General features: G+C 50.8%; 2 protein-coding genes across 3 annotated transcripts; one reads left to right on the forward strand and one right to left on the reverse strand.

Moving 5' to 3' along the window:
• The first annotated feature begins 93 nt into the window (after nucleotides 1-93).
• On the forward strand, nucleotides 94-1,281 carry C27H1orf74 (chromosome 27 C1orf74 homolog). Its single transcript, XM_050911472.1, has one exon. The coding sequence runs from the start codon at nucleotides 94-96 to the stop codon at nucleotides 949-951; it is 858 nt and encodes a 285-aa protein (XP_050767429.1). The 3' UTR covers nucleotides 952-1,281.
• Nucleotides 1,282-1,728: 447 nt separating this feature from the next.
• On the reverse strand, nucleotides 1,729-17,601 carry TRAF3IP3 (TRAF3 interacting protein 3). 2 transcript variants are annotated; one of them, XM_050911447.1, is made up of 16 exons: nucleotides 17,501-17,601; nucleotides 14,285-14,643; nucleotides 12,891-13,005; nucleotides 12,317-12,374; nucleotides 12,065-12,089; nucleotides 11,607-11,636; nucleotides 11,244-11,339; nucleotides 7,159-7,230; nucleotides 6,751-6,891; nucleotides 5,875-6,012; nucleotides 5,492-5,627; nucleotides 4,641-4,703; nucleotides 4,502-4,561; nucleotides 3,810-3,961; nucleotides 2,361-2,474; nucleotides 1,729-2,181 (listed from the first exon to the last, which is right to left on the reverse strand). In XM_050911447.1, the coding sequence occupies exons 2-16, from the start codon at nucleotides 14,585-14,587 to the stop codon at nucleotides 2,098-2,100; spliced, it is 1,587 nt and encodes a 528-aa protein (XP_050767404.1). In that variant the 5' UTR covers nucleotides 14,588-14,643; nucleotides 17,501-17,601; the 3' UTR covers nucleotides 1,729-2,097. The 2 variants fall into 2 exon arrangements, with proteins under 2 accessions (XP_050767404.1, XP_050767403.1); XM_050911446.1 differs by having other exon boundaries at nucleotides 2,361-2,633.
• Nucleotides 17,602-18,177: the final 576 nt, after the last annotated feature.

Raw genomic sequence — 18,177 nt, forward strand, 5'->3', positions numbered from 1 at the left:
GCCGCTCCGCCCCGGGCCACCGCCTACGCTAGCGCCGAGGTCGACCCGGAAGCGGTGGGCCCAGCGGTAGCTTCCCCTCAGCGTACCGCGGCGATGGGCCCAGCGGCCGGGGCGGAGGCGGAGGCCCCGGCGGGCAGTGCCTTGTCGGCGCCGCGGCTGGTGGCGGCGGCACGGGAGGAGCTGGGAGCCGGAGCCGGAGCCGGGGCCGGGCGGCGGCGGCGGTTGCCGGCGGTCCGCGCTTTGCAGCTAGCCGGGGAGGTGCTGGCGGTGGCGGCGGGGCTGAAGCCGGCCCTGCTGTACGATTGCGGCGCGGCGGGTCCCGCCGAGCTGCGGCGGTACCTGGCCCGGTTAAGGGAGGCCGGGCTGGCCCCGCGTCGCCTCCACTTGCTGGGCGCAGAGGGCTCGGCCCTGCTGCTCCACCCGGGACTCGCCCGGCGGAGGCTGGCAGCCGTGCTGCGCGCCCGCCCCGCTCCCTTCATGGACGTCTCGGCAGGGCGGCATTGCCCGGCCCTCTGCGGGCCAGCGGAGGCCGAGGCCATCAGGGGCCACCTCGCCACTCTCCTTGCCCACCTAGGGGCTACGGAGGCCACCAGCGCCGGCCCCGTGTCCTCCAGCGAAGTTGTCCCCGCGGGCTGGAACTTCTGCACCATCGTCGGGGTGCTGCTGGGCTACCCGGCAGCATACACCTTCGCTGTGGAGGAGGGTGCCGAGAACTGCCTGGCGCTGACGCCGCTGAGGGTGTTCACGGTCCAGGCCTCCTGCCCCAGGATAAGGGATGGTCTCAGGGTCCAGATCTACTCCTTCAGCATCCCGGAGAGCCTCTGCGTTGAGCTGAAGGAGGTGCTGGACGCCTGGTGCGATGAGCTGAAGGAGGCCTTCAGCGCGCAGAGTGACTTTGTAGATCTCTGCATTTCGAGCGAGGTGGTGTCTCTTCCGGCGGTTGCCTTGTAAAACACAAGCAAACTCAGACTTTTTGGCCTCTTTCTCGCTTGCATCAGGGACTGAGGCGAGAGATCTGGTTCCCGTATGTGCAGCCCACTGAGGCTCTCTCAAGAGGCCCCTGAGCAACAAAGGCTGAATTGCGACGATCTCGGGCCCTGGAGCTTGTGGGCCAGTTGCAAATCAAGCATGTGTACTTCCCAGAAGACCAGCGTGTGGATGTACGTGCTGACAGCTGCTCTGCAGCCTCCATCCGGACTGCGGAGCGTGCCCTGTAAAGTCAGGGTGTATTTATTTACTGCAAACAGCTGAGGATTAATAAAAAATTCTAATACCACTGTATTTTGAATTTGTGAAGTTTATTGTAGGCTCCGTATCATATTTACTACTCGTGCGATGTGGTGTCACGCACCGCCTCGTAGCTGAGCCTGCGCTTGAACGAGGGGTAAGTGCTACCATAAAACCTGCACAGTGCAGCTCCAAAAGGGGCTTAAAACCCCTCTCTCTGATGAATTAATGTGGCGCCGGCCGTGGAGGGGAAGCGGATGTGGCTGTGGGGACGCTTGGTCACGAGACAGGCTAGAAGAGCAGCGGGCCGAACTGGGCCTGGAGGGCTGGAGGTGGGAAAATTGCTCAGGACAGGCAGGGCATGGGGGGAGCGCGAGGGGACTGGGCTAAAAAGCTTCCCTGAGCTGGGTTTCTTTGTCAGGTATCAGTAGAGATGGTCCGGGGTTGAATACCTCCCATTTAGGGAGGCAATAAATAAAGGAAGAGAATTTTGTAGTCCTCTCAGCTGCCAGGCATGAAAACCGGGGAGGCTGGATGCTAAGGGCGCGGGTTGCCCTGTCCCTGCTGCTCTGTCCCTTCTGCCCCCCGCGAGCCCCGGCAGCGGTGGCTGGAGTGGCTTTGTCCCTCAGCGCCGCAGGAACTGGGCAGCACAACCTTCAACAGACGCAGAAGAACCAAAGCAGCCAAGGGAAGGAGTGATCTCCCAGCGTTTATTGGAGCCGCGGGAGTTTGTCTGGAGTGAGACCAGCTCAGGATATGAACCAAACACGCATGTACAAAACAGCAGAAGGTGCACTGCGGTGAGGGTGCATTGCTGTTGGTGAAGCAGAAGTCAGTTTATGCAGTGAAGTCAGTCATCAAGAACGTCCTTCATGGTCTGTAACTTGCGAGGAAGGTGGCTATGGCTATTGCTATCACTGCCACCACGAGAGGGATCCAGTGACCATGCTGTCTCTGCAAGGAGAAGCAAGTGTTACTAGGAAATCGGTGAGGAGAAGAAACTTCTCATCTCATCCCTAGCAAACATATCATTCATCTTTCTGCACTGCACAAATAAACGGGGGAATTTTTCCCAGACCGATCTGCAGCCTCGGTCTGAAAGCACTGGGAGTCGGGTGAGGAATGCCTCCCACCTTTGCTTGCTTGCTCTGGAAGTGGTTGAGCTCGTCCCGGCACTGGCGCAGCCTGGTCAGGCAGGAGCGGTACTCCTCGCTCAGGGCCTCCAGCTCCGAGCGCAGCTCCGTGCACTGCAAGCAGAGCGAGGGGCTGTTAGCGAGAGGGATCCCCTCACTTCTGTACGCACCGAGACTGGCAGGGCTCCCGCAGCGGCTGCAGCGCTTCGCCCGTGCACGGGCACTGCTGTGACGGGGGTTTTTCACTTCTGCTACCTGTATGTCCATATGTACCTATAGGGGACAGAGCAGATCTCAGTGTTCCTGGGAATGTGGTGATAGAGGCAGTGCCCGGTCTGTTGCCATCCCGTGACCTCCTTGGCTTTGCTGCCATCTTTCACATCCCATGGGAGAAAGAAGCAATAGTTATTTTTACGACCCTAGAAGTGTGCAGGTCAGGAAGATGTGGAGAACAAACTCGTGGCAGGGTTTGCTTCTCATTCTGAAATTCATTGTGCGTTTCACTGACTGCAAGAGCAATCGCAGAGTCCTATAAACCCTCTGAGACATGGGACACGTGGGACAGGTGCCTTGGTTGTGCTGCGCAACCCCAAAACCCAGGGAGCCCCCTTTTTTCCTGAACGGCCCCGCAGCGTGAGACCCTGCCGCCTTGCCGGTGAGCGGTGCGTTCGCAGCAGCAGCTGTGGCAGGAGGCTGCCTGTGCCGAGAGGCTGCAAGAGCCGCTGCTGCGGGGGCAGCCGGGCCCCAGCCGTTCCCTTTTGCTGTGATTGAGCTTTACAAAACCCTTCCCCAGGTGATGCTGGGTGATGTGGGGGGGTGGTGGTGCACTCACCAGCGTGGGTTAGTAGGACAAGCTCTTCTCCTGTGTGGCTCTAAGCTCTGCTAAAGTAAGTTATAAATCCTTTTTTTAGAAATCCTTGCAATCCGAGTACTGCTGTAAGAACTGTGGGGCTGTTGGTTGGCAGAGGGTGCAGTTTGATGGGAAATAGCATGAAAGAGGCTGGAAAACTTTGAATTTTTTTGCAGCTTAGTTGTAAGGGCATTGCTTTTGTTAGCAGACCCTTCTTGTTATTTGCAAGCCTTTTCTTTTCCTTCTCTCCTTCCTTTGTGCTCAGGGTTTCAGTGCTTAAAGCGTGGCTTTGGCTTTTCCCTATGAGCCTGTTGAGGCTCTCCTGCCTGTGAAAGCAGAAATGGGTTTGTATGGAGAGGGCTCTGCTGCTACAGCCCCAGGTGCCCTGCCCTTGCACGCAGATGCTGCATCGGGGGTTTAGGTGAGGCTGGTATCAGGATGAAAATTCAGCAGAGATAATCCTTACAGGAGATACCAAGCTTAGGTTACTTCCAGGAACTTTGGTGCGTTGTGTTGTGCTGCTGCTTGGAGCACTTATATGAGCAGCTTGCTCCCCAGCAGGGAACTTGGTCCCAGCTGTGATTCAGAGACTTCCTCACCTCATTCTCCTTTGCTGTAAGCTGGGATGTCCTTTTCTGCATCTCATCCTTCAGACTTTCTTCTCCCTCCTCCTCCTCGGGGTGCTCTAACAGAGCGTTTTGTTTTTCCTTGGCAGGAGTGAGAGGTGAGGTCTGCGTGGTGAAAACCTGGTCTAGAAAACAGTCAGCTTCTGATGAGAAACAGGTCCAGGCTTTCAGTTTGCTTTAGATCTTGTTTACTCAGCACAGTTTAAAGATAATATTTGCATTCTATGTGCACAGCAGAGGACACAGGAGCTGAGTTAGTTATCACAGGCCTGCCTCTGCTGTAGCTACAAGTTAATCATCTTTAGAGGAATATTTCTAAGTAGTTGCCAGAAACGGAGGGGAGGGAGAGTTAAAATGCCTTTTATTACTTTCTGTTCAAGTACAGCTGTAACTGCAATTATAAACTGGAATGTATTTTGTTTGGAAAAAAAATGGCATGGCCACTGAAGTAGAATTTGCAATGAAATCCATTTATTTTTTTAAAGTGTTTGCCATCATAAATACACTTATGTTTTAATGTAAACTAGCAAAATATAATAACTTGCTTTGTACAGCTTTAAAATAATCCTTTATTCTAAACCAACGCAGACTTCTCCTAGAGTCAGGTCTAATGTTCCTGTGTCCAGTGAGAGGAGTGCTAGGTGGAAGTTACAAAGTTTGCTGACCTTTCCTTTGCACTGTCGCCTCCTGGGTCTTCCATTCATTGCTCTGGTTCTGTATCAAGTCTGTGAGTGTAAAATGCCACTGTTATCTTCCACAGCGCTAACGCAGGTCTCTTACTTTGCACGTCTCTGTGTTACTTACTGTGCAAATGGCTGATGGTTGCCTCCAGCGTTACCTTCTGATTTTGTTCTTTATGCAATTTATCTAAAATAACGATAGAAGAAAATCAAGGTTGATGTAAATCTCTGTGTATCTTTATGCAAGGATGGTAACTTTCCCTTTCTCCACGTGTGTAAAGTGGAGTGGATATTGTTCTGAACTTTCTTCTCTGAAGGGATGTGATTTTTAGCTGTTCATTGCCCTTTCAGTTTTGGCAGCTTTTTCTAGTGTGCCTTACATTCTATTAATTTTTGGTTTATTTTAAAGCTGTTTGTGTGAGACCTGTTATGAAAATAGAACTGTCACCCATTTACTCTTCCTTAATTGTGTTTTAAAATAGCCACATGAAGTATGTGTGTTTCCTTGCCTCTATCTGAATTGGTGCTTTAGGACACTATCAGCACATATTTATATGCTGGTAACATCCACCACCACGCTGCAGCACCTCAGGCAGTAACGGGCGCTGCCTCGCCACCCGAGTGGACTTCCATTGCTGTGTTTGATGGGTCTGACAAGGATGCAAAAGTCCTCATCATAGCTGAGGACTCATCTTTGATTTTTTTTTTTTTTCAGGTCTCCCATTCCGTCCTTCCCTCTAGAAAAGTCACTTGACTTCTCTGAAGTCCTTTAATCTAGTTGGAAACGACTTTAGGAGCCTTTTGGAAACCAGAAGCTTTCTCGGCAAGCTGAGGTGCGCAGCACATTTGGAGAAAGCGCCTTTTGCGTGCGTGTGTACTTGGCTTTAAGGATCAGAATTTTAAGAGTATTTTTCTTATATCCTCCGTTCTTTTGGAGGACAGACCTCCCCCCCTCCATTCCCCTGCGCACCATACCTTCGATGGCGCTGATGTGCTCAGCCTTCAGGTCGTTGTCCTCCCGCAAGGCGCTGGCTCGCTGGTGGAGCGCTGCGTGCTCGCTCTGCAGGCTGCACAGGGCCTGGCGGAGCCGCTCGTTCTGCGTGTCCGCTTGCTGGGGGTGAGAAGAGCCCCGGCATCAGCCCAGCCCTGGCACTACGCTGCGGGCAGCCCGCCAGCATGCAACATTGCCGGCTTTCCGGCGAGGAAAGGCAGCCCCGAGCCGAGGACTGGGTTGCACGTGTGGCCCCTGTGCTTCATCAAAGGGGCTTTTTTTATATAGTGATCTCAACTGCTTCCCTGCTTGCAAATCAGAAAACGCGAACTCCCGTGGATGCTGTTCCTGCGGGGAACTAACGTACCTGCAGTTCACCTTGCAAAACGTGGAAGCTGTTTTTGAGCTCGGTGTGCGCCGTGGTCATCTTGGTCAATTCGGCTTTGAGCGTGGTGTAGTGCTCTTTCCAGAAGGCAAGGTCCTCTCTCATCGCTGCCAGGCTTCTCTGGGGAGGAGAGCAAGGACCCACGGGTGGGCTGGGACCCACGGCCCCGTGGGACCGTGCCAGACTGCCCCGAATAACACCTGCCGGCACTCGTGTCAGCTGGCCTGTGCGTGGGGCTGGGGCAGCGCTGCCGCCTCCTGCACCGGGGTTCTCGCAACCTGCGTGGGGCTGATCCCATCTGATGGGCAGAGCGAACACGGGCGGAGGGTTCGCTGGGGAACCCGAGTTCCAGTGCTGCCGGGAGGATTTAGAAGCCTGGTAGTATTTGGGATAAGATTTACTTGTTTTTCTGAAAATACCAGTTATCCTGTGGGTCAAAGCAAATAGCTACCTCTTGGGGAAAATCCATTTTCATATCAAAGAGCAACTCCAGAAAAAGCATCTCTGGAGACCTCGTGCCCTGGATGTCTGTGTGTGTGGCTTGTCGCTCCCTGCGTGTGCGCAGAGCAGGGAATGGGACGAAGGGATGGTGGAGGAGAAGGGATTACGCTGAAAACTGCCAAACAGCAGCATATTTCCCCAACTGTGTGCTGTTTTTAATAACCTGATATGTGGCTCACAAAATGAGCACAGGTTACAGCTAAGCTGCTTTGGACTTTGCTCGGTAGCTAAAAAATAGTATTTTTGCATCTTTGTTGCTAATGGTAAGCTAGTCATCACCTTTCCCTGAAATGCGGGGGCTCTTTGTCACACTCAGACCAGATTAAAGCAAAGCCAGGTGTAAAACACGTTGCTTACCTGAGAGCTTTGCAGCTGCTGCTCTGTCTGGAGTTTGTCCTCCAGCATCTTCTGAAGAGCCTCTTTTGCCTTCTGCTCGTAGGTCTGCTTCTGGTCCTCCATCTCTATCAGGATCTTCTTCACACACTCCTTTGAGTAACTCTTTAAAGGAAGAATTAAAGTGCTTGAAGGGTCTTATCTGACATATTCCTAATCTTGCTAAACCTGAATATTAGCAAATCCAGAGCGTGTAAATGCTACTGCTAATTTGCTGTGAAGCGTTGCTTCAGCAAAGAGGAAAAATCGTTTTCAGATCCATATCTAATCAGATTGCTCTAGAAACTGAGACCCGACTTAATTACATGGTTCTGTATTTCGTTTTCATGCCTTTCTTCACTCATGTTTGTTTCTCAGTGAATCAGACGTTACCTGGGTGCAGGCCTGCAGCTGATTTTCAAGTGCCCTTAGTTTACACTTCAGTTTATCTTCGTTCAGCTGACCCTGCGGAAAAAACAAGTGAACCGATGTGTGGAATCGTGAACTATGCAATACAACCCCAATGTTTTGTTAGCTTGTGTTTTGATTTGCTTTCTCCCTTCATCTATAATATTGTGGCTAAATTTGGTCAAAGTCTCTTCAAAGCTTAGAGTTCAAATAATCTTTCACGATCTCAGAATAAATGGGATATGGGGGAAGTAAAACTTTTATGCATTGAACAGCTCTCCTGAGGGAGTTCCACTGGTTACTGAGTGCAGGTGCTTGCAGTGAGATGAGAAGTTAAGAGCAAGGGGATTTCAGGTGAGTCTGGATGGGTCTGGCAGAAGCATAGCTGCCGCCTGTCCCCGCGTACAGCCCTGTTCCCTGGCTGATGGTTCCTCCCCGCAATGCTCCTTGCCTAAAGCTCTGGCTGGTGCTGAGGTCTTGTCTTGCTGGTTCCCTTAGGAAATAGGTTCGGTCTGCGTTGCAACATCTAGCAGTTGGGCAGGGGGATAGAGGGCAACAGTGATGATTCATTTTCCTTATTATAATCTCCTCTCAGTGTTAGTCAGGCTTCTTAGGTTTTGTGAAACCAGACTGCATGCAAATTCAGATAAAATTTCTAGCAAAGAGTTCACGTAGGCTGTTTTTCCACCGCCGATACTGAGAACGCCAGTATCCTCTCTGCTTACTGCTGTTTGAAGTCAAGCCTCTGAAAAACAGCTCCTTGATGTTACAGGAATAGCTGTTAGACCCAAGCAAAACCAGAGTCTCTGGTGTCTTAGCACTGTTTACATTTGCACAGAAGTAAGTTTACAGTCCCAAAGACTAAGTCTTCCCAGTTCGGTTGTTGGTACAAAGAACTAAAAGCTCTATCCTCTTAGGAAGGAGGTGGAATTTTGAAAAACATTTTTATGTGTGAAATATTATGCCTAGTTTTTCTCTGTAGTTTAGTTTATTCTGCTATCTGCAAAGGTTCACGTTGGAGGGTGGTGGTGTTAGGGCCATTGTGCACAGATGTAAATGACTGTGCAAAGTACAAGGCAACAGAGCACTGGGCCCTTCCTACGCTTCAGAGCAGAAATGTGCTGGCAAACTCCTTTCATGGAGATGCAGCTTATAAATTGGCAAAAGAACATAGAGTATAAAGATTTCCCTAAATGGAATAAGCTGTCTGTTAGGGCTGTTACCAGAACAGCATGGCAGTGAGGAGGGAGTGAGTATGTGCACATATGTGGGAGGGCATAAGAAATTATGCTTCTGACCAGAAAAGTTATGTGAGCAAATCTTGGTCAAGCCCTTGTGTTGAAGATTATCTATGTGAAAGGGGCTGCTTTAAAAAAAAAATAAAAAACAAACAAAAAATGACCAATACAACCCCCCAAAACCAACCAAACAAAAACCCCACCTGCAACTAAACGAAACAACAGCACAAAGCCCCCCTACAGCCACCATCATCAGATGGTGGTGGCTTTTCCTCTCTCCTGCAGCGTCTCTGGTGCCACTGCTTGAACACCGCCTGGGGATCCTTGCACTGAGCCTTGCTAGAGAGCCCAAAGACACCTACGGGAAGCCAGGCAGAGCAAACGATGAGGGCTAGCATGCTCAAAATACACCCACTCTTGCAAATAGCGGATTTGAATCCTCTGTAGCCCTCTTCTTCAGGGAGTCTGAGGTTACCTGAATGGACAGCTCCAAAACCTCTCTCAAACTCTTCTGCATTTCTCTGCCGCTGTCATTTAAGTGCCGTGTAAGTATTTTAAACTGGTTTTGGCTGACAGCTGTAGTGTTTTGGCTGTCCTGTGATCGGTGAATTCTCTGATACTCCTTCCCTTAGTCATTTTAAATAGCTGGTTTAAAGCAATAATAATAAATGCTGTTTATGGAAGGCTTCCTGTTTGCCCAAACATGATGCTTGCACTAGAAAAATAAGTCCATATAGTAGTAGTCATGCACTGGAAATGACAGAGCTTAAACTCTGCAGAGCTGCAAGGTACTTCCAAAAGTCAGCGTCAACTTCAGAGGTCAGGAAGGGAAGAATATATATTAAAGTAGCAATTTTCTTCTTTAAGAAGATAACAGCTTAAAATTAATTACTCTTAATAATCATAACTGAGACTTACTTAGCTTCCTTCATCTGGTAGCATTTTTTGATCAACTAAGCAAGTTTCACAACAGATGGGGGATTTAAGGTACAGACCTGTGGTAGGAAGGTCTCTCTCACCTAGAAGTAAAATCGTGGGAGGGGGAAGGAACCAAATGCTTTATCCCTTCAGTTTAACGACACCCCCATCCTCCTGCAGAGTATTCACTTGCTCCATCAAGCCAGAAGCACCCACGAACACGAGCAGCACCTCAAAAACGCCTCTGTGGCCGTTTCAAGAGTTACTGCCATATCGTTCATGTGTATGCAACAGCATTTCTTTGAAACCCGAAATATTAGAAAGGATTAAAATCTGCTGCAGCAGGCATTTGGCATCTCACCTGGGCCTGGAAACGGGCAACCAACCATCAGTTTCCACGGCACAGCGTTATGGTATAGGGCCTGTCCCTACCTCCCTTTGCCAGTACCTCCTGGAGAAGCCCCTTGCCCACGGCCTGCCTCCCTCCACGCAGCTCCCGGGGGATCCCCTCCGAGCAGACAGCATCTGCCTTGTTTCCCCCTTGGCTCCAGCAGCGAGTTAATTTTTAGGCTGATGAAAGGCTGAATGCAAGAGGCAGCAGCAGCGTCTCCCTCCCGCAGCAGGCAGCGAGAAGCGCAGTGCACCCACCTGTTTCTAATCGGAGGTTTCATGGCTGCTTCCTGCAGAGCGTGTCAGGGTGTTTTTTCCTGCTCATATTATTTGAAGAAGCAAGCGAAGGCGGAAGTTTCTAACCGCAGAACATCTAACACAAGTTTTTTATATCGTCTCGCCCAATCACTTGCTTTTTTTGTGCCCCAACAGAACTTTCAAACCACTTTTTTAATGGCACAATGAACTGTAAATTAATATTTGATTTAATAATCCTATATAAACCACTTCATACGTTGCATAAAATGCATCACCTTAATTTTACTGCCTGATAGCAAAAAATTGGGTCCTGGTTCAGCGCTGCCTAGAGGATTTTGTTTTGAGCTGTGGGGAAATAGTTTGATGCGGGGCCACGATTCAGCAGCACGCCTAAGGCTCAGCCGGTGTGCCAGAGCATCGTGGCATTGGGTCCTCTGCCCTGTGTTTGGGGCCCAGAATGCGTCCCCGAAAGGAACTGGGGCAGTGGTGTGTTTGGAGCGTGTCCCCGCAGATCCTAGTGAGGGGCAGACTGGGTGGCCGGGAGCTCGGCAGGAAGGCTGTGTGTGCTGGGTGCGGGTTTTTAGCTGTTGTGTTCCCAGATTAAGAAAGTCTGCTTTTCCCCCATCCAACGCAGTGTTTGCCAGCACTTGGGTGCACCAGTTTGGTGCATCCAAAATTCTTATTTTGGCAAAAAATGAAAAAAAATTTGGTTCAAAATATTTGAAACTTGTTTTGACTAGGAAAGAAAACTTGGTGGAAAATGGTTGTTTGGGTTTATTCCAATTTTTTGCCCACTTACACACTTCTGTTTGCTTTTTATTTAAGAAAAAGTGGGAAAGGCAAGTATAAAAAAAAAAACAACCTTACAGAAGAAAAGGGTTTTACACTTCCTGTTGATCTGAAAGCAAAGTACATTTTGTAACAATCTTTTGGGGCACAAAAGGGAAAAACTTCAAGCAAAGTGACCCCCTAACTTCTGAGTGTGTGTTCAACCCTCCCCGAAAAGAAAGGTGGCAGCAAGGCAAGAGGCAGGGCAAGCAGCTGCTTGCAGGTGAACGGTTCTGCACGATGTCTGGTCTGCTAGGTGACAGCGTTGCATTTTAAACCTGTAACATCAGCGCCGAAGCCAGGCAGAGCTAGAGCTTGGCTCCGAGAAAGAAAGGGAGACCCATGGGGTGCTCGTGCTTCTGCACACAAGCCCAGTCCCGCCAAGGCAAAACCTCCCCCCAGCCCCAGCAGGGATCGCCTCCTGCAGCTCTCTGGTACCTGCCAGGATTTTTCGGACGCTTGCAGCAGCGTGGAGAAAAGCTCCTGCAAAATCACCATCTTCTGCTTGAGCAGCAGCTCGCGGTGCAGGGCCTCCTGCGGGGAAGGGGAGAGCTGGTCAGCGGGGACCCCCGGAGCTGGCGGGGACCCCCCGGCTCCCCCCCTCCAGCTCAGGGTCAGGGCTTCTGCTGCTCAGGGGGTTTCAGGCAGGTCTTTGAGTTCAGTGGCTTATCTGTAGGCTTTCTTGGCCACGTTAAAATTGGGCATATAACACCCCTTCATTTAATAATAATTTAAAAAGTATTGTTGTACTTGCTGAAGACCTGCTGTCCCGGTGGGTACTTAACAATATTTGGTACCTACCTTCAGGTAGTTGGACAGCTGCACCATTTCCTGAAAGGGAAAGGGCAAATGTTTAAAAACGATACGATTGTTTCAGTTCATAAACATTTTATGAACTGGCTACAAAATCGAAATATTTTGAAATAAAACTGAAATTAACAGCCTGTGTCTGGGTGGAGGAGGAGAGCCTGCTGGGGTTCGTTTGTTTGGTTTTTCCAGGGAAGTGAAAATATTTTCTGCAGCAACTTACAGCATTGGAGTTATGGCATCTTTGCCATGTAGTGTATCAAATCAGGGCAGTCACTGAACGAGAACAGTAGGTATCTGTGGGACAGAAGTGCCTCTCTCTCCTATAGCAGCAGTGTCACCATTTTTGAAACTATAGAAATTTAGGACCAGTCAGTGTCCCAGTCAGAAATCTTAGAAACTGATTTCATTTGCAGGAGTTCAAGGCTAGTTATTATCTGTGTTTTGCTTACCTTATTTAAAACTGCTATTCCACAACTAAAATAAAAAAGAAAGTGTGTTACTGAGGTGAGTGCGATGCGGGGGTCTGCAGCAGTCCGTGGCTCTGGACACCAGCCGCTGCCCCCCAGCCCAAGCTGAGCACGGGTATTTGTACAGTGAAAGCTCGTGCCGAGGTGAAACACGTTTGGGCTTGGGCATTGGAGGCTGCTGCCCCGCAGGTATCTGAATTCATAGCCCAGGGAGGGAGGGGAGGACCGGCTTACTCTGTCTGCTGGCTCGAGTCTTTCACTCCTGTGCTTGGATTTGTAAGGGTCTGGGTTCCTGTGAAAGCAAAGCGAAAGGATGTGAATGATCCTCCTGTCCGAGGGGCTGTGAGGTTCTTCTATTTGGGTGTCCATCTCTGCTCTCAGAGGTGGCATCACTTCTAGGATGGAGAGCAGTTGTTTAAACAGCCTCCAGTAACACAACTCAATAGGGACAAGAGAAGTAGAAGTTAAGTAATCCTGCAGACTGAAGTTAGCCCCCAGACCCCTGGATAATCTGGGGCACTTACATGGAAGCCGTAGGGCAGAGCATCTGCTCAGCAGCACTGGCTGTTAAGCCGTGAGCCGGGCTGGTTTATCCCTCCACAGGAAAAATATTCTTAACGCCTGCAGTCTGCAGGGGAAGCTCAGACTGGGATGGTAAAACTTAGCAGAGGTGTGGGGCTGCTGGCAGGGGAGCTCGGGTTAGAGGGGAGCTACTGGCTTGCATCCCAAACCGCTCGATGGAGTCTTAGAGGTGGGAGGGAAATGCCGTGGCTGCTGTTGTGCTGGGAAACCCGAGCATCTCACCTACCTTGGCTGTTCACAGAGGCACCTCGCCTGGGGATGGTTTCTGCCGAAATGCCGAGGGGGACGCTGAGGCTGAGCCGGGAGTGTGCAGGGGGGAATGTGGGGCAGCTCCACGGGTGCTGGAACGAGAGTCAGCATCTCTCCAAAATGGGCTGTGAGGAATGGAGGGGAAGGGGCTGTGGCCGGGTCAGGCTTTGTACCTGTGGTGACTGGGTGAAGAGCATCAAAGAGATGCCAAGAAACCATGGCAGATCCTCAAGGATCTGCTGCTTTGGCTGCAGCAGCTGCAGAGCTCTGTGAGGAAGTGGGAGAAAACCTGCTGGCTTCGGCGGGGGGCGGATGGGACAGGACACGACACACCACAACAGGACAAGGAACCTCCCCAAAGTGTCTTGAGATATTTTTGGAAAAGACAAGAACTTTTGGTGGCAGGGAGCTGGGTCCTGGCTTGGGTCTCTGCTGCCATTTGGCTGCCTTGGAGCAGAGGTACCTGTTCTGCACCCGTTTTCCCCAGGGCTGGGGGAGCAGAGTGCTCGCCCCATCTCCCCTCTGCCCCCCCCCCCAGCCTCCCGCCCCTTGTTACCTCTGCAAAAGCAAACAGGGGAAGGCACCGTGCATGGGCCGTGTGCATGTAAATGCTTGTTCCAGATTCCTGCTGTCTAGCAGGTGATTAAACCTGGTGAGCCAAATGGCAGCAGGAGGTAGGTGATTGCTCTGCACACTCCTGAGCTGCAAAGGGAGCTTGAGGGCGTGCCTGTGTCAGTCATCTCGCGTTCCACTGTCTCTGCTCACGTAGGCTTGTAAAGCCCCTAGGATGAACTCACAACGTACCAGGGTAATTGTTCATTTTGCACGGGACAGAAGTTTAGAAGGAAATCTGTTTGGCTCTCAGATTGCGGTGTTTTGCATTGCATCTTTCTACAGATGGTATTCAAGGCAGTGAGCCCTCTGGGTTACTGTTAGCTGTGCAGCACAGGGTAGGTAATGAGTACCAGGGAGTCTCCTAATCCCTGCACCCTTCCTGCTAACAGCGCAGGTGATGGAGGGAAGCCAGGTGTTTAGAGCTCAGTTTTCAAGGGTAAAAATAATTTGCGTAAGCGCAAAACTGGCAGCTAGGATGTGGGGTTGTACTTGGAGGAATGGCAGATAATCTCCGTCTGGTTCAGGGTTTGGAAAACAGGAGAGGAGCATGCTGGAAGGGAGACGACAGCGTTTACCCGTGCCCGACTCTGCAGTTTGTAAGGAAATGCACGTTTTTGTCTGTGCATCCTCACTTTTTGGCTGTACTTTGATTTGGATCCCGATGCTGTTGCGATCGGTGGACAGGCTGTGGATGCTTTAGTGGGTGCTAGCTGGAGCAGGCAGAGCACTGAGCTGCGCTCCGGGGGCAGGCATTACCTGGAGCAGGACGGGCGGTCTCGGCTCCACCTGCGAGGAGGGGTCCGGGGGGACGCGTGCTTCGGGCTCCTGTCTTGGCGATCTCCTTCCAGCATCGCTTGCCAGGTTTCTCCTCCTCAGGATCTCCCTTTGCCGGGGGCTCTGCGACGGCTCCTCCGCTCCCCTCCCGAGGTGGCGGCAGGTCATCGTGTTGTTTCGCCGCCGCAGGCTCTCCCGCGCCTCGTGCCACCGCTCGCACTTCTCATCGTAGCTCTCGCTCGAGCGCCTGTGCCGCAGCCGTGCCTTCTCGGGCTGGCTGATCATCTTGGGCGCAGCTCTGGCAGTCTGTGACTGCCCCGTCTGCTCTGGGGTCCTCTGTCCTAATGAAACCAAGGGAAAAGACACGATTTGAGTGAAAATGACTACTTCTAAGATTAAAGGAGTCCTCATGCAATGGATGCAAGCAGTGTTCCTGGAGAAATCTGTTGTCTGTGAACTCGTATGTGTAAAACAAACACATGTGCTGCTCTTGCTCCTCTGTCGTGTGGGTGCTGACCCAGGGGATGTCAGGAACAGAATTTCAAACAATTAACGCAACCTCATGAAGTTGCCCTCACTACCAAGTCATGATGCTTCCACTGCTTCCTCTGGGAGAATTCCTCACCTGATAGAATAAAATCCCTCTGTTATTCAAACTGATTCTTTTGTGCATGCTGTTATAGCTCTTTAGCCAACCTAAAGAACACAATGAACACACAGGAAGAGCGATAGCTGCTATTTCTGCAGTAAACTTCTTTTAAGTGTGCATTTCTTTTGCCAGTTTGGTTTTTTTGATAGGTCTAAACGTAGTGGTGCTGTGGTGTGACATACTCTTCAAGAAGTTGCATTATATTTCTTAGTGGTGGCTGCCTTTTCTGTGTGCACAGAGAGATCTGGAGCAGTGAAAACCTTGCAGTGTTGTAGGGGTTGGCTTGTTGTTTGTTTGTTTGTTTTTAACGGAGTGTCTGGCAAAGTCCCTGCAGGTCTGAGCACACCCACTCTCTGAAGACCACAGCTACAGAGTGCTGCTTTCTCTTACCTCCTGGTTGCTCCCTCCCTCCCCAGCTCTTGGTTCAGACGCTGGGTAACACTTTGCCCTCTGCTTGTTCGCCTTCGCTTGTCCTCCCACAGCCTGCCTGGCTGCAGCCCTGGGTCTGTGTGTCAGCCAAGCTGTGACTTGGTTCCTTCATTGCAAATACAAGTGTAGCGACTGATCGTTACACTTTGGGATCAATTCATTGTTAAGCTGTGCTCGAGCACTGGCGGCACAGGCTCTCGATGGTACCAGTTTGCCGCAGGTACGAATTCTGGGGACTTTGTGGCCCAGACAAGGCAGTGGCCTGGGTGAAGGAGGAGCTCCTCCATTTCAGCACTATTGCACCGTCTACATGCGCACGCAGGGCGTAGATATGAAACCTCCTCCCTCCTGCTGACTTCTCTGCACAGTTGCAAGCCACCGGTGCATTGTTTTTTAATGGACTTTGGTTGTATTGAGTGTATTTGGGCCTTTGTCTCTGCATCAGTTAAAGAGAAAGCTGAGCAGTAACTACCCACAACTGCTCCTCTTCCTTCCTCCCCTCGAGCGAAAGCTGTGTCCCCCTCTCCTGTCCCCTCGCCCCATCCGCAGTGGAGAGGCTTGTCATCCCCGTGCGCGTCCTGTGAATGTTGCTCGGAGGGTGCCCAGTCCCGGGGGGCTCAGCCTGGGAGCTGCTGTGGCCGTGTCTGGTGTGGGGCTTTTCTCATATTTAGTAAATCATGTTAATGTAGGAAGGAGGGGGAAAAAAAAAAAAGAATTTTAGTCTCTGAAAATTCAGGTTAAGTGTTCTTCAGTGTCAAACCACCACAACTTCATTCATCTCATTCTGTCTCAAGCAATTAGGAAGTTGTTGAGTCTAATGGAAAAAAAAATGGGAACAAGTAAACCCCATTTACATATATAATACTTCCGTGCTTTTTAGTCTGCATTAAAATCCACTCCATAATTCTTTTTATTGTCCTTGTGCTAGCTGTGGTGTACTCAAAGCTCATTACTAGTGCTGTCTTTTCACTGTAGGGGCTTCCTCTGGAAGGAGAGCGGTGCTTTCGGGGCGGTCAGCTCTCCCTCTGGGCAGGGAAGGTGCCTGCAAACCCACAGCCAGGACACTGCTCCCAGTGCTGAGCCCACATGGGATGGGGGCTGCGAGACCCCTGAAGCACTTGCTTATGTGCTTTTATTCATTTTTATTTGACTATTCTCTTCTTTGAATAGCTTCTGAAGTGTCTCTAATTTTAGCTTAAATTTACTGAAGGATCCCAACAGTATTTCACTATTCAGGAGTTTCTTGTTGTGAAGAAACTTAGAGCTGGAGGAGTCTGGGGGTATAAAAGGCCAAGCAGCTTTCACGTCCATACCGTAACAATCCCACTGTGCTCACCCAGGGCCGTTCCTCTTGGTGCCCACACGCTTTCCTTGGCCCAGCAGGCAAGGCCAAGGTCTGGCTGACAGCTTCACACAGAGAAATGCAAGAAATGCCAGCACCCCGCAATGTGCTCCCTTGAAGCTGGGTACAAACTCCATAGCCTGGGACAAAGCGTGTATCTACAGCCAAACTGCTCCGAACTCTTCAGGACACTTCAAAAGCATTTTTCAACTAATTTTTCTTAATTTTAGAAATGGCCCAATTGCATGTTCAATCTGGACCTTGGATGCCCTGCTCGGTCCCCGCTCATCCAGCTCTTCCCGTCAGGAATAGCTCAGCCCCTCTCCCACCTGCGCTGCCTCTGGGCTGCTCAGCCTGTCACAGTGCATCCCCAGCGCAGCTCTTGTAATAGCTTCAGTTAACCAAAAATGCACTTTAAAGCAAGGTAAAGCTTAAAGAAATACACAGTCCATTACTCACCCCAAGCTGAGCAAACTCTTGAGGCCTTCTTGACAAGCTAATACTCTATTTCCTCCTTCTGTTACCCCAAATTACCCTCTCTAATTAACAAATGTGTCCTTTATCTTTGCTTTCCAAGCTGTTACACTTCTCGCTTGAAGGGAAACAAAACAAAAAAAAAGTGCTTCTCGCTGGTTCATGTTACAGCCTCCCGGTGTCAATCGTGTAGGCTGAAAGCGGGGTGAAAAAAAAGAGGAAAAAAGGTGCACGCTGCTGCCGTTAGTGCAGCAGCCTCTGCTCCCCTCCATCTGTTGCCAGCCCTGGTGCTGCATGCACTTACCTGGCCCGAGGGGTCCCGTCCTACCCCTCGACCGCTGCAGAGAAGCGGGGTGAGCGGGGGGTTATCGGGCACGAACACACGCCAACTGCCATCTTTGTGCCAACCACCTCATTTTGCTGCTCTCGCTCTTTTTCTTGCTCTGTAAAACAGGAAACGTTGCAGCCGCAGCTGAGCCCCGGTTCCTGTCTCTGCTCGCAGCCTGGCTGCGGGGCGCAGGGGCCTGGCTCGTGGGGGAATTTGCGTTATCTTGGGACCCCAAAGTCTCCAGCTTCTCTCTAAGCAGAGCTAGCAATTATCTTTTGGGCCATCTCCCTTTATCAGTCTCCGACATGCGGAGGTTGAGCGCTGGGTCACAGAGGTGCTTGTGGCACTCAGTGACTGAGTCTCCCCGAGCTGCTTTGGGGTAGAGATAGCCAGACTTAAGGAAGTACAGTAATGCTATTATTTTAAGGCTTCTTGCAGATTGGAAAGGAAAAAAAGTGTGTATCGGCAGCTGAGGAGAGGTCACGAACGACAGAAATTCATTAAGGTCTTTAGAGAAGTGAAAGCTGCGTTAATGCAAATCATGCAGGGAGGTCAGTTGAACCAGCTGGGCGCTGATACGGGCCCTGTGCCTATGCACGTGGAAGAGGAACACAAGTAAAAGCAGAGATCTCATAAAGTAATGTAGGATTTAT

This window comes from Gymnogyps californianus, chromosome 27, assembly GCF_018139145.2.
Source record: "Gymnogyps californianus isolate 813 chromosome 27, ASM1813914v2, whole genome shotgun sequence".
NCBI lineage: Eukaryota > Metazoa > Chordata > Aves > Accipitriformes > Cathartidae > Gymnogyps > Gymnogyps californianus.

Bases quoted from the DNA above. Each gene is read 5' to 3' on its own strand.
- C27H1orf74 (XM_050911472.1), top strand. From the start codon at position 94: ATGGGCCCAGCGGCCGGGGCGGAGGCGGAGGCCCCGGCGGGCAGTGCC.
- TRAF3IP3 (XM_050911446.1), bottom strand. From the start codon at position 14,587: ATGATCAGCCAGCCCGAGAAGGCACGGCTGCGGCACAGGCGCTCGAGC. The intron at 11,637-12,064 runs GTAAGCAAAACA...TTTCCCTTTCAG, and splicing joins GAATAGCAGTTTTAAATAAG to GAAATGGTGCAGCTGTCCAA. The intron at 6,013-6,750 runs GTAAGCAACGTG...TCTCCTCCCCAG, and splicing joins AGCAGCTGCAAAGCTCTCAG to AGAAGCCTGGCAGCGATGAG.